We start from the raw sequence: 14716 nt of genomic DNA on the forward strand, positions 1-14716 counted from the left end.
TAGGTTTGTGTAGAGGACATCAAAACTGATATGGGGTTTAATCAATCTAATCATGACCGGTCATTTCAATGATAGAAAATCAGTCAAACTGCCTATTCTGTAAAGCTCACTCAGAAAAAGTCTCTAGTTATTTGTCTGAATTTTGTCTCTCTTCAATTTTATGTCGGTGTCATGCAGATGAAGCTTGCGTGCAATAAATTTTATTCTATTTACTCTTTTAGCTAGCTAAAATGAAACTACAGATTTTCAAAAGTATTTGCTAAGCTCTCAAAGGTGTTAATAAATTAATGTTTGCCTTTGGACTGATAAACATTTCAATAAAATATATTTTGTTAATTTCTTTGATTAAAAGGTATAAGGAGATATCCCCAACCCATACATTTTATTACATTTTTGAGACAGCTTTTTCAGCTTCACCTCAACTATAGAGTCAGATCCTACATGAATGCTACCCTGTTGCAGGTCCCAATAAACGACACAATCAGAAAAACACAGTTGCTGATAGATGTTAATCTCAGGTGATCTTGACTGTGGACTCAGGTGAAAGTCACAACCCACCAGCAAAGGCTGCAGTCATGGCTGCGAATCCAGAAAGAAACTGCAAGGTCACTCATTTGAAAAATCAAAATCTGACAACAATTCCATTTTCAGTGAACAGCCTGTGCCTGGACCTACAATCTCTGATGACATTCCTATCCCGCCCCCTGAATGGGATTTAGAAAGTAAAAAGCAGAAAGTGACAAGAAAGTCTTTTGTTTTACTGGTTTCAGCGGCTACAATTCCATTCCAGAATTTGAATACCTTTTCCAAAACAAGAAACCAGATCCTCTCTCTCTCTCTCTCTCTCTCTCTCTCTCTCTCTCTCTCTCTCTCCCCTCCCTCCCTCCCTCCTTCCCTCCCTCCCTCTCTCCCTGTAGATTGGGTCGGTCACGTTCTGTTCCCCGCTGTTGTCCAGCACACTGCCTATCCCACTTTGTCACTGGCTCCTGTTACGTTTTCTTAACTTTTAAATCAGCAGCGGCATTAAGTTAATGAAAGCTGTTCAATAAACACCTAAATCACTTATTTACTAGAGTATACATCTATTTCCTAAAGTGTACATCCTTCAAAACTAGAGTGCAATGCAGCAGGAGAATCTCAAGCAACTTTTCAAATTATGTTTTTCTGATGAGCTGACAACTAGAGGAGAGGCTTTGAGATATCAGCCACACTTTTAGATCTAGTAGGAGTAATGGGCAGTGCAGCTGCCTATGTTACAGAAGCTTGAACCTACATGTCATGCAACAGGGTACAGGCTATTAGGGAAATCATATAGATGGCCTTAAATCTGCCCCTTGCAGAATAGCTATGAAGTTATTTGGTCCTGACATTCTGTGGAGCCAAGCATATGTGTGGGTCCATAGAATGTAAGTGGAGAGTAGGATATGTCTTGGTACAAATAAGAAATAAATAGACCCAAGTTGGCCAAGGAAACAAAAAATTTCTTTGTTCAGTAGAAGTTTCTAGGTCCCTAAGGCCACCACTCAATATAATTTTAACAAAACTGTCATTTTGCCATTGCTTACTTTATTATACTAGATGATTTTCACTGGAATTGGAAATTGCCTAATGACTCCAAAGCTACACGGTTTTTAAATTATTGGCTGTGTTGCTGAATTAAGAGAATTGGCTTCTGGTGATTCCAAAGTGACAGCTAAGAAGTCTCATATACGTGTTACATTTACAAGACAATCAACATCTCTATTAAAGTCTACAAAAATACATCTCCCCAGAAGGGTTCAGTAGCCAATCAAAAAAAACAAACAAACAACAACACCAGTAATACAATTAGCAGCACCAGGTCTCCAGACCTAATTGTTTTGTTTACAGGAACTACTGAAAATGCTGCTGTTCTCAGCCCAGAAATCATTCCTTCTTCCTGGTACCTGTGTGTCTAATTGTCAAAGGAAGGGTAAATTACTGTCAAATAACTGCCAAGTTGTCTTAAAAGTGTCTTCTATCTTTTAAAAAGACTAGGTTTAGTATACATTAGAGTAAAGCTCAAAGGGCACGGGGAAATAATTAATTCACAAACTCAATGTAATTTGCTGGGAGCATCCCGGTTTTCCCAGTTCTCTGCACCGTGCCGTACATCCAGCCGTCATCGATGGGCTGCACGTTGACAATGTAGTCGCCGTCCCTGAAGGAGACTTCATCTTCATCCTGGGCACTGTAATCGTACATGGCTCGGTAGGTCCTCTGAGAAAAGAAAGATGGGGTCACTATAAATACCAATATAGTCATGGCCACAAATGCCAATCCCAACCAACCAGACCACTCATAAAGCAACTGTTGTTAGGAATGTTTCCAAGGACATTTATTTCTGGAGAGTTGTACACCAGAGCCTCGTGTCCTAACTGCTCATCTCAAGTTGACTAGGCTAGCAAAAAGCTAACATTTGGGGGCCAGAAGGGGGATAGAGCAAGCCACTAAATACAATTGCTAGCCTGTCAAAAAGTAAGCTTTAAAGTAGTGAAGCCCAACTCCCCCCAGGTTCGGCTAACCTCAGAGGCATCAGGTGACATAGATTCTCCCCTAGTCCACAGTCTCCGGAGAATAAAACCCGCCATAGTGGCAGGCAGACCCATGTCACTGCCAAGTCACAACAACTGGCCCCTGGCAGAGGAATCAACTTTTCTTAAGCAAGTATTTAAAATGTTTGTTTCCTCTTAAAAATATACAAAACAAATAGAAGAAAAAATCAATAATATTCTAATTTTTTGGCTTTTGTAGACATTTTTTGGCTTTTGGTAGAAATTTAGCATATACATGTTCTAAATATTAGGGTACATGTAACTAAATCTTTATTATAATGAGGAAAATGTTTACTTCCTCACTTCAAACTATGTTATAAAACTATATCATCAATACAGTATAGTATTGGCATAAATCAATGGAATAGAATAGAGAGCTCAGAAATAAACCTATACATATACGGTCAATTAATTTATGACAAAGGACCCATGAATATACAATGCGGAAAGGACAATGTCTTCAATAAAAGGTGTTGGGAACACTGGACAGCCACATGCAAAAGAATAAAACTGGACCACTATTTTACACACTACACAAAAAATTAACTCACAATGGATTAAAGACACGAATGTAAGAAATGAAATAATAAAATTCCTAAAAAAAATGTTGTCTTGGCGATGATTTTTCTATTTGACACCAAAAGCAAAGGCAACAGAAGCAAAAATGAATGGGACTGCATCAAACTAAAAAGCTTCTGCACAGCAAATAAACCAGCATTAAAATGAATAGGCAACTTACTGAATGGGATAAAATATTTATAAATAATATCTCTGATAAGTGATTAATATTCAAAATATAAATTGAGTTTTACCATACTTGCTTTCATTTAAGGCCAAGAGTTTAGTTAATATTAACACCAGATGATCCCAAAATCAAATGAATTCATACACTGAGGAAACTGACTGAGGCACAAAGAATTTGAGAACAACTAAAGATAAATTTCAAACTGCGGGGGTTGGAGGGGCACCTGTTTCTAAGTTCTCAAAGGGCCAAGTGACTGTGTCAGTTGCTTGGAGAAGCAATTTCAGCATGAGATGTCACATTTGACACCAACATGAACTGAACAGCGCTTCCAAACTTGACATTTAATTAATGAATTAATGCTTCCATGTTTCCAGTGGGAGGATTCAAAGACATGTTGGCCCTGTCATTTAGGTTTTAGTGGCCATTTTGATTAATGTCCAGATTAATTAGTTAGTATGACCAAATACTTATGCTTTACAGACATGAATGAAGATCACAACTGGCTAACACCAATAATAAAATAACAATTAGGGTATTGCATTAGTAGAATCTTTGTGTTTCATTGTTTACATGTTTCCACATCATACCTTCTCTTCTCAATAGTTTATCTCTATAAGTCTTTTGCTTCCTTCAAAAGTGTTGTACCAATGACAGCACATCATCTTTTATTTGGAAATGTACATGCCCATTGACAGACAAACAGATAAAGAAGTGGTACATATATACAATGGAATATTACTCAGCCATAAAAAGAATGAAATTTTGCCATTTGCAATAACAAATGGCTTAGAGGATATTATGTTAAGTGAAAATGTCAGACATGAAAAAGATAAATACTGTATAATTTTGCTTATATGTGGAATAAAAAAAAACACAAAAAACAAAAACAAACAAACAAACAAACAAAACAAAACAGCCTCATAGATACAGGGAGCAAACTGATGGTGCCAGAGGGGAAGAAGGGTGGGGGGAGTGAGTGAAAAAGGTGAAGGGGGATGAGAGGCACAAACTTCCAGTTATAAAACAAGGAAGTCACGGAGACATAATGTACAGCACAGGGAAGCTAGTCAATAATACCACAGTAACTTTGTATAGTGATGGATGCTTACTAGACCTACTGTGTGGTGATCACAACGTAAAGTAAGTAAATGTCAAATCACTATGTTGTACACCTGAAACGAATACAATATTGTATATCAACTATATGTTAATATATGATGTTAAAATACAAAATAAATAAAAATCATTTTTCCATGCATATTTATATTTTGGAGATGAAACGGGAACACTGGGCAAAAAGAAACACTTCAAACCCACACTTACTAGATTTGGTGAATGCTGCATTGACCTCATGGACGACAGGCTGGTCTGGTGCATGTACCCGTAGCCTTGGGAATGGCTCTGCTGGTAGGCTCCAGGAAGAACAGGTGCTGCGCATTAAATACACACACACACAGGTTCCTTAAAGCAAATCTCAAAACCCCTTCCCACCCCCTCAAGTGACTTCATGCTCTGCTAGCATCTTCTGAAACAAAATGCCATTTTTCAGTACAATGTGACATTTGGGTAGTGATGTTATAAGCAATCTCTAGGTTAGTATAAATTCATCAATTAAGGACACATATAGGGAATCAGTTAAACATGCAGTTAACCATATTAGAAATATTTCTATAACTCCATTGCAGTTGCTATATTAAAATAACACAAATACAAAAAAAAAAGAATTTCCCGTAACCTCTTAACAATATTATATTTTCACTTGGCCATGTGATCCTCTTAGATTTTTTTTTTAAAAAAGATATTTAAAGAAATTTAATTGGATTGTCGAACCAATGACAGAGTATAAATGTTTACACTGTATACTTCACACATAAGAGGATGCTCTGCATATTTCAAGACATACAGCTGAATGTTACCTTTACAAAGATGATAAGCACAGCGTATGTTTAGCAGCATATGCTTGTTTAGCAGTAGTAAGTCTACACCATTAAAATAAACCTTTACTTAGAATATGTGAATTTTCCATTTTATTTTGCTGTAAGTCAAGACTAAATCAATCAACTGAAGCCGTTGCAAGAGCATGAGAAACCAAACACTGAAAGAATGGCATAAACATTGTGCCACCATATTAAAAAGAACATCATCATAATAGTATTTACTTAATTTGTGCTGTTCTCACCACTAATCATGACATTCAAAAGACATAGTTTCTGCTTTGAAGAACACTGAATTCTAGAGAAATCAACAGAGAAGCTAGATAAAACCCCACAAAATCAGTAGACATATGCTTGTGTGTTTCTCTGGGAGTGCTTTTCAGTATTGGTAAGCAGAAATATGGGTTTTACATGAGGGCATTTTAGTAACATGCCCTTCACTATGTTTTGAATTAATTGTATGATACATTAGTAAAACTTATGGAATACATGTGCTATAAAAATCCATAACAGGTTCCCATTTTTGTTCAATCTGGTTGAGTAGATAAAGTAATTATTATGGGTTGATTATTCAGGTCAGTGTTTATAATAAAAGAATAAAGCAGATGTAATTCTTGGGTGTTATGAATAATTAATGTTTTATAAGTGGTACATTGATTCTAATGACATATGAGAATATCAAACTTTAAAGAAATTTAATCATCAGAAAATTATAAAACATTAACGTGTTCTCCTGATGATAATGACATTAGGTTGAATGGGGATTTTTAAAAATAGTTCTTGAATTAATTCATATTTTAGTGTTGTTACAAAATTGTCCTGATTTAATGTCTAGATGTGGCATCTAAGAGAAATTGCCAAGATATTTGTTTGGATTTGTAGTACATTATAAAGTTATTAAAACATTAAACAACTTCAAATACTTCAGAAAATAGCACTTTTTAACTATCAACTCAATTTAAATATTTAATGTCAAGAGATGTCAAAGATATTGTCAAATTCATTCATGAGGAAAAATAATGAAATCCCCATAAATATTTCGGCCACCTAATTAGTTGAGTCAAAGAGCCTTTTTTGTGTGTTGGAAGCTGGACACATTGACCATTTATTCACTTGACTCTCAGCAAATATTTACTAAGTGAGTTCATGTGTGCACAGGGCTTACTGCATTGCCTGTTACTTAGTAAACCTCCACAAATGTTAACAGTCATCACTATTCACTATTTTCGAGGCATGCCAGGACCAACAAAAACCATTGCCCCCCTAGAGCAGCGATGGCCCTGGACATCTGCCCTTTGCCCAATTAAAGAAATGACTCTGGATACTTAGGGCATTTCCAGTAAAATATATTAGTCAATAATTCCAACTGCATATTCCAGATTGGCACTTCAGAAGAGGTTTTTATCCATTACACAAGTCATTTCATTAATTATTATTTTAATGTACTTGTAAATACTAAGTAAGGTTAAATAAATAACACTGTGAACTTACTTAAAATAAAAATTAAACTTTTAAACCTTTGTTACACTATTTAATTATGTCCTTTAAATTTTTATGTACAGAGTTAAGTACAACCATCTCAAAATATTTTGGGGGAAAAACAGGAAAGGACAGTTAAAAAAAACACAGCATTAAATATACTGTCTCAGATGCTGTAATATGTTTATGCTTAGTTTGTACCTAATCCCAGTTAGAGCCCATCAGTACTAACAATTCAAGAATGTTGTTTAACAGTATTCTCTAATATTGGCTTTTAAAAATCAAGAATATTCATGCCTACTCAATTGCTCAAGTTTGACCTTAAAGGAACCTTTTGTTATTGTCAAATACCAGGAAATAAAAGTAATGTATTTGTGCCCAGCCAACATGGCTCAGTGGTTGAGTGTCAACCTATGAACCAGGAGGTCACAGTTCCATTCCTGTCAGGGCACATGCCAGGCTTGTAGGCTTGATCCCCAGTAGGAGGCGTGCAGGATGCAACCGATCAATGATTCTCTCTCTTCACTGATGTTTCTATCTCTCTCTCCCTCTCCCTTCTTCTCTGAAATCAATAAAAATATTTGTTTAAAAAGGTAATGCATTTGCCCTAACTATGCCTGGGTTTGAGAGAGCAGGAGAGAGAGTGTAGAATAAGAAACCTTGGAGTAAATACAATCAATCTATCTAGTCCTAATGGCTTCTCTTCATGCTTCTGTTGATGATTTCCATTTCCCTCTCTGGCTGCATTAGTTAATTCAAGTTCCTTTGGGGTCATTGAACTTTGATATGTACTTTTTACCTGATAGAGTGAAAGAGCTATTAGGAAGCTCCTATTAGGGCTATGAAAAACATAACTGAGAGCCCAGATAAATCAACTTACTAAAAGCAAATGCCAATTTAAAAAGAGGCACAGGGTAAAAGGGGGATAAATGGTGATGGAAAGAAACTTGACTTTGGGTCGTGAACACAATACAATATACAGATGATGTATTATAAGAGTTGTACACTTGAAACCTATATAATTTTACTAACCAATGCCATCCCAATAAATGCAACTAAAAATACATAAAAAGAGGCACAGACATTGGTTTTTATTGTGTTTCATTACACAAATGCTTTTTAGAAAAGCAAAACAAGCAAAAGGAAATTGGAAGCAATGGCTTTGGAAATTGGGTTTATTTGGTTAAAAGATAGTCCGTGTGAGTTGGGAGATTTCTTCCATGAAAATATGAAATTCAAAGTGTGCAAAAGCTAGATGCTAGCTAGGCTCATGTCACAACAAGCAAGGACTTCTTAGGAAAAAGAAAAACACAGCGCCCTCTTTATTAACTAGTGGTCAGGTCCCACAGGCACGGGTACACAGGGGTGATGATAAAGGCACGATCATCTTACAGCCCAAGAGTTTTGAGTTTGAGGGCTTTTTATTTCAATAACATAAAAGTCGCAACACACTAGCTCTCGTTATCCTAAGGGCAACATAAAACACAAAAGTGTGACTCCCTTCCATTTCACATTGGCGAGGTTTACTGACCAGGGATCTGGGAGCTGGCAAAAGCTCCAAGGATCTCAGGGTGGATTTGGAGTGTCCTGTAGAGCTTATAAACCAAATTCCCCCGTGCAAATAAAGCTCCTCCGCAATCAGCCACGACCAATATTTTCTATTTATGGTTTATTCTTACGATGGTAGATAAAACCAAGATAAAGAAATAAGAAGCCCGGGCCGATTTGGCGCAGTGGCTTGAGCATCAGCCTGCGGACTGAAGAGTGCCAGGTTTGATTCCAGCAAGGGCACATACCTTGGTAGCAGGCTTCATCACTGGCCCAGGTCAGGGCACGTGCAGGAGGCAATCAATTGCTGTGTCTCTTTCACATCGATGTTTCTCTCTGTGTATCTCTCCCCCTCCCTTCTACTCTCTCTAAAAATCAATAGAAAAAAAAATATCCTTGGGTGAGGATTAACAAAAGAAAAGAAGTCAGTAGAAATGAAGGTCAGAAAACAGAGAAAGAAAGTTTTTATAAAGCTTCACAAATCTGAAAATGAAAAAAATGAGGAAACACATGCAAATATACAAAGATTAGAGTAAATGAACCCCCCCAAAAATGTATCTACAATAAAAGGAGAAAGGACCCAAAAAGAAGTCCACTTTGGAGGAAGAGCCAAGAGTAGGTGAAAGAAGTAGACTCCTGGTTATCCGGTACATTCCCACTTTTCAGAACAAAAATACAACAGCTGACAGGCTACGCAGGAAGGCAGTACGTAACCGCTGCGCTGTGACACCACAACAAAGGTCTCCAGTCATTAAAGACGAGGCGGAGATTTTAAAAACTGCACGAGTACTATAGGGTAACAGTAGGTGGCCAAACTCCAAATGCAAAAAACAAAAATAGTGCTCTATTGATGTCTTGGCCTCTCGGGGCTGCTGTAAAAAAATTCCACAGACTGGGTGGCTTAAACAATAAACATTTATGCCTCACAATTCTACAGACTGGGAAGTCCAAAATTAAGGGGTCAGCAGGATCAGTATCTGGTGAGCCCTGGCTTCCTGATTTAAATCTCTGTGTCCTTATGTGGCAGAAGGGGACAAAGGAGTTCTATGAAGTCTCTTTCATAAGGGCGCTATATCCCATTCAGGAGGGCTCCATGCATGACCTAATCACCTTCCAAAGGCCCCTCCTCCCAGTAACATCACACTGGGAATTAGATTTCAACATGTGAATTTTGGTGAGGATGGGGGAAGACACAAGGCTATCTATAGGCTTAACACAAACAGAGAAAATAATTTGGGGGATTTTCTTCTTGAAAACTCCAAAATAAGGAGAAAATCACCAGAAGTTTTCCAATAAAGAATACAGGATGCAATAAAAGTACGGTCATATTTCCTAACACTTGACTACAATTTTATCAAAGACAAAGGGTTTTGTGGGGTTTTTTTTAGGACAAAGAATTTCTAGGTAGACTATTACAGGGGGATTGCTAAACTGAAAGAAAACAAATACAAAAGATAAAGTATTAAAATGCTGCTAATTTTGAACAAAATAATAAATAATGAGGAGGTCCTAACTAGATCCCATCCGGGCCATGAGCACGGGGAGTAATGGGCAATAAATGGGCCCATGATGTGGACCCATTCACACATGCCATGCAGGGTTCCGTGTCAGAACCCCAGTCCCCACAGCATCCGATCCCCTTCACAACCACAGGTGGGTACTAAAGCCCCGACATCTATGCCTAATCCAGCGGCAAAATGCTATCCTTTAATCTAAGAGAATTCCTAGCAGTTTAGAAAATTCTTTTCCTTCACTGCAGAAAACAGAAACAAGCCAGGTTACCTCTGGGTTTGGAATTGTTGGTTTTTAATGATAAGCTGTGAATAGACAGCTGCCTAAGAAGCAGGCTTGCTACTTACTAAACCAGAACATAGAAATTACCTACAACTGAGTTAAAACAACAAGTTTTAAAGACATGCATAACCATCACTGTCATACATGCTCAAATGTTGAAAATCATATGTAAAAAAAATATCACTACTATTTCATATGTTCAATTCTGAGCTCAGGCAGGAGGCATGAACTGTGGAAGAAAAGAGACTGAGGAGGAATCAGATGCAGTGGTTTCCACCCTGGCTGCATATTAAATTCACTGTGGATCTTTTAAAACCATATTCCGTCCACATCCCCAGACCCAGTAAATCAGAATCTCTGTAGTGGGAATGGAGGAACTGGACACTGGTGTTTTATTTTTTAAATTTCCAAGTGAATCAAATGGTTAGCCATGGTGATAAACCATTGAACTACTGTCGGATTCCTTCTCCCTGACACAAATTTAGGAGCACGTGTGGTCCTGTTTATGCTATTCCCAAATTCCCTCTTTCCCTGAAATGGGATGGAACATTTGTGTCATTCCTCCACCCCAAATTAATATGTTGCAACCTAACACCCAATTTAATGGTAGTTGGAGATGGGGCCTTTGGGAGGTGTTTGGGTCATGAGGGTGGAACCCTCATGAATGAGATTAGTGCCCTTATGAGAATAGGCCATCATGTGAGGACACAAGGAAAAGACAATAGTCAGGCATTTGGAAGAGGGGCCTCAGCAGACCCGACCATGCTAGTACCTGGATCTCAGACTTCCAGCCTCCAGAACGATGAGGAACAGATTTCAGTTGTTTATAAGCACACAGTCTATGGTACTCTGTTATAGCAGCTGGAAAAGGCTAACACGTGCCCTGTCCCATGATTTGTTTCTAATATTTTTGGAAGCAAATGTTTAAATCTGGGACTCAACAAGCAACTTGGAATTCTGAGAAGATCTCTGAATCAACAGAAAGCTTCTTGGAGAATCATTTGGAGGTTAACATGGAACACAATTGTTGCTATATTCCTAACGATTTTCTCCTTCTAGATCCCCCTATTGTCTTTGTTTTAATTTTCTAATTTTAGATAGGTTTTATCACTATACAGTATTGCAAACCTCTTTTAAGAAAATGCATTACACATGAAAATACTTCAGTACTTAGGTATGTGCCCTGTGAGACTTACTGGGGGAAAGAGCAAACACAAGATTCTGCTTCCCAAGGAATACAAGGTGTGAACACACTAAAATTTAAACAATGTAAATGACATGCTTACAACTAGGGGGACTAACCTAGTTTGCTCAGCACTTTCCCAGTCTCAGAACTGAACGTTCTGCTTCCCAGGAACTCCTTTAGTTTCGGGCAAATTGGGATAGTCGGTCTCCCTACTTACAGTGTATCAGGCCCTGTGCTTAACATGTCACACGCATAAACTGGTGCAACTGTCACCATTTCATAGATTGTAAATCTGCAGTTTTTATAGATGGAGACTGAAGGTGAGCGATATTCCCTAACTTTGTCAAAAATACCAGAGCTAGATAGGAGCCAGGATTCTGACTGCAGAACCCAAACGCTTGACTATACCACAGCAAAAATAATCATGGAAGTAGTGACAAGACAATATGAAGTTAACCTCCAAGTAACCACTGTGATATTCAGGAACATGACAGAGCCCTATGGTATGGAGAGCAGGAAGCTTCTAGAAGCAGTGAGGACTCATTCAGATGCTGGAAGTGCCGGCAGTCAACCGCTCATTCTTGCTAGAGGGGCAGACGGGAGTGAGAGGGAGGGAAAGGACAAGCTCAGGCTTCCGGGAGATGCACACTCAGGCTGGCCATGCCCACCGAGGCTACTCTGTTTGTCGTTGGCCTTTTTTGTGGTAAACTTTGGAATGTCAACCCCATAAGAAGTTTATGTCTGTGCCAGAGGTGTGCCAGACCACCTCTAGAAGAAATCATAGTGAGGATGATTCATTTATTTTTGGAAAAGCAAGCTCAAATCCCAAAGAGCATAATCACTTCTGGAGCAATGGCTTTTACATTTATTTTTAGTGTCATTTTAGCATCTGATAAGTCTCTGATGTGTGTGTTTAATCTTTGTTTCTTTTTCCCATTGCCAATGCTATCCTATTTTACCCAGAGCAATTGTCATTCAGTCACCTTATACTGCATGAATAATTTCAAGTCTGTGTTCAATTCCGGCTCCTAAATATGACTCCAACCACTTTCTTACTGAGCAACGAAGACACCCATGATGATGTCTCCTAACAATTTTCAAAATCATTTTGTAGAACACAGCTGAAAATGTTACACCCCCAAGTCGGCATCAGAATAGTGACAAGCTCTTTTCCCACAGACATGCTATGAATTTAGCAATACAATTAAATCCAAGAGATTATTTAAACATTTTTCCCTAAACTTAAGCAGTCATGTTTATAATGTTGCTTTAATCAAATATAAATTGAATATTTAAAGATTTCTAATTACCCACTGACTGCAAAACAAAACATACAGATTATGTACTCTTTAAAACTATGCATGCATATATATAAATACATATATATATATATATATATATATATATATATATATATATAACTTTTGGCCATTCATTTATATATTTGGCTTAGTTGTCTCAAGTAAGAACTTCTAAAATACTGTTTTGGAATTCTGGAGTTCCTAATTATTGAAAAAACACAAAATTCAATATATTTTAAATTATTATCCAGAAAAGTAGTATATTCTGATTTCAAAGCTAACTTGCCGGGAGCCGGCCCATGCTTGCTGTTTCAAGGGACCTGGCATATATGGCATACTGTTCTTAATATGTTTGCTCACCTTCTTGGCACTATGTGTTTTAACCAAGGTCTCTGAGAAAGGTTGTTTCCCCAGGTAGGGATTTTCCCCTGAAGTTAGGGAGGGAATAAAACCTCTTAACTAAGTGCCAGGCGGGTAATTAATCACTTCAACTATGAACAATCATGCTTAAGCTACATAATCTTTACTCCCTGGAATGGAGATAAGAAACGCCCTAACCTTTGTAATAGAGATTGATAGGATTGAATCAACTGGTATAAATACAGATGTAACAAGACAGCAACACACACAGAACTTAGAAGACAGAACTCAGAAGACAGAACCTACACAGAACCTAGAGACAGAAGAACTTCGCTGGAGAGAACATGGCAAAAGATCCTGGACCGAACCTGACTATAGAACATGGCAAGAGAACCTGACTAGAACCTGGTGACTGAACCTGGCTGGAGAACCTAGCCAGAACCTGGCTGAAGAACCTGGCTACAGAATCTGGTGACCGAACCTGGCTGGGGAACCTGGGGAACCTGGCTGGAGAACCTAGCAAGAGAACATGGACACAGAACCTGGCTGGAGATCCTAACCGGAACTTCGCTGGAGATCCTGAACAGAACTTGGCTGGAGATCCTGGCTAGAGATCCTGGCTAGGCTGCTGATCAACTGAACGCTGTCTCCTTGTCATTCCTTCTTCGCCGACTCCGTCCACGCCTTTGGGAACCCCTGGACCTGCTGGGGTTGGACCCCTGCACTAACTGGTTTGTGAATGTTCTCTAATTTGAATAGATCTATAGATTTAAGAATATCTGTTATTTTGCCTCAGAATAATCTAGCCAATTTATACCTACATCTAGATCTGAATTTCAACTTGTGCATTTTTTCTCTGATTTGTTTATAATTTTTAGCTACTTAAGTCAAGGATAAATTCTCTGACCTGTCATTGTAAACCAAACCACAAATATAAGTGGGACTGTCATTAAGGGAAAAAGAAATAATTTCTGCCCCAAATTACACAGTCTTTAATAATATTTTCATGGCACAAAATCCATAGGGTATATATCTGAGTCTACACAACACACACACCACACACACGCACGTGCCCCCCACACACACACCCTACCCCCTCTTCTCCCCCCCAAAAAAAAATTAAAAAAAGAGGAATGTACAGTATGAATACATTTGTAGTTTCCTGACAAGCACTATATAATGTGGGGCAGTAGTTTGAGAAGACGAAAGCAATAAATAATTAAGAATAGCAGGTGGACAGGAACACTGTTTCCATTTAGGTAAACCATATCATCAAGTCTAACTTTTGGAAACAAATTATGCCATGACTAAAAAGTCAGCTCAAAGCAAATCCCCATTTTCCTTGGTGAGTAAAACTGCAAATATTGTATGAATCAATCTTACACAGGAAGATTCTTCATTCAAGTACAATAAGAGAAATGCTCATAAACCATTGCACAGGGTATTCTGTAAATACTTATTGAATAAATATATATACTGTATTTTTAAAGACGTAAAGCTGGACTACATATTTGTGCCATTTTCTCTTGTGCTAATCAATTCAACTCTTCGGGAATATCATCAATCCACAAGGAGTTCCAGAATATAGTTTTACATTAGACACCCTTAGTGACAAGCCACATAAATATCACATATAGATATATCTAAGTGTTGTTTACATTTCTGAACAAGAAGGTATATTTTTTTCAACCAAAACACATATATGAAATTGACTCAGTGTGTCCCTGACATTATTTGAAAATAGAGAAATGTAGGGAAGTGAATGTAAAGAACTATCTGGGTCTCACAGAACCCAA

General features: G+C 37.9%; 1 protein-coding gene across 2 annotated transcripts in view; it reads right to left on the reverse strand.

The window, feature by feature from the left end:
- Nucleotides 1-846: 846 nt before the first annotated feature.
- Nucleotides 847-14716, reverse strand: part of NEBL (nebulette) — a 372828-nt gene continuing 358958 nt past the window's right edge. Inside the window, exons 6-7 of one of the 2 annotated variants that reach the window (XM_081103924.1) lie at nucleotides 4642-4748; nucleotides 847-2238 (exon numbers count right to left, since the gene is read on the reverse strand). In XM_081103924.1, the coding sequence (XP_080960050.1) occupies nucleotides 2062-2238; nucleotides 4642-4748 (284 nt within the window). In that variant the 3' untranslated portion in view covers nucleotides 847-2061. The remainder of the gene's footprint in view (nucleotides 2239-4641; nucleotides 4749-14716) is intronic. The other variant, XM_081103925.1, reaches the window with a different exon arrangement.

Source organism: Myotis nattereri (genome assembly GCF_964212035.1).
Source record: "Myotis nattereri genome assembly, chromosome: 1".
Taxonomy (NCBI): domain Eukaryota; kingdom Metazoa; phylum Chordata; class Mammalia; order Chiroptera; family Vespertilionidae; genus Myotis; species Myotis nattereri.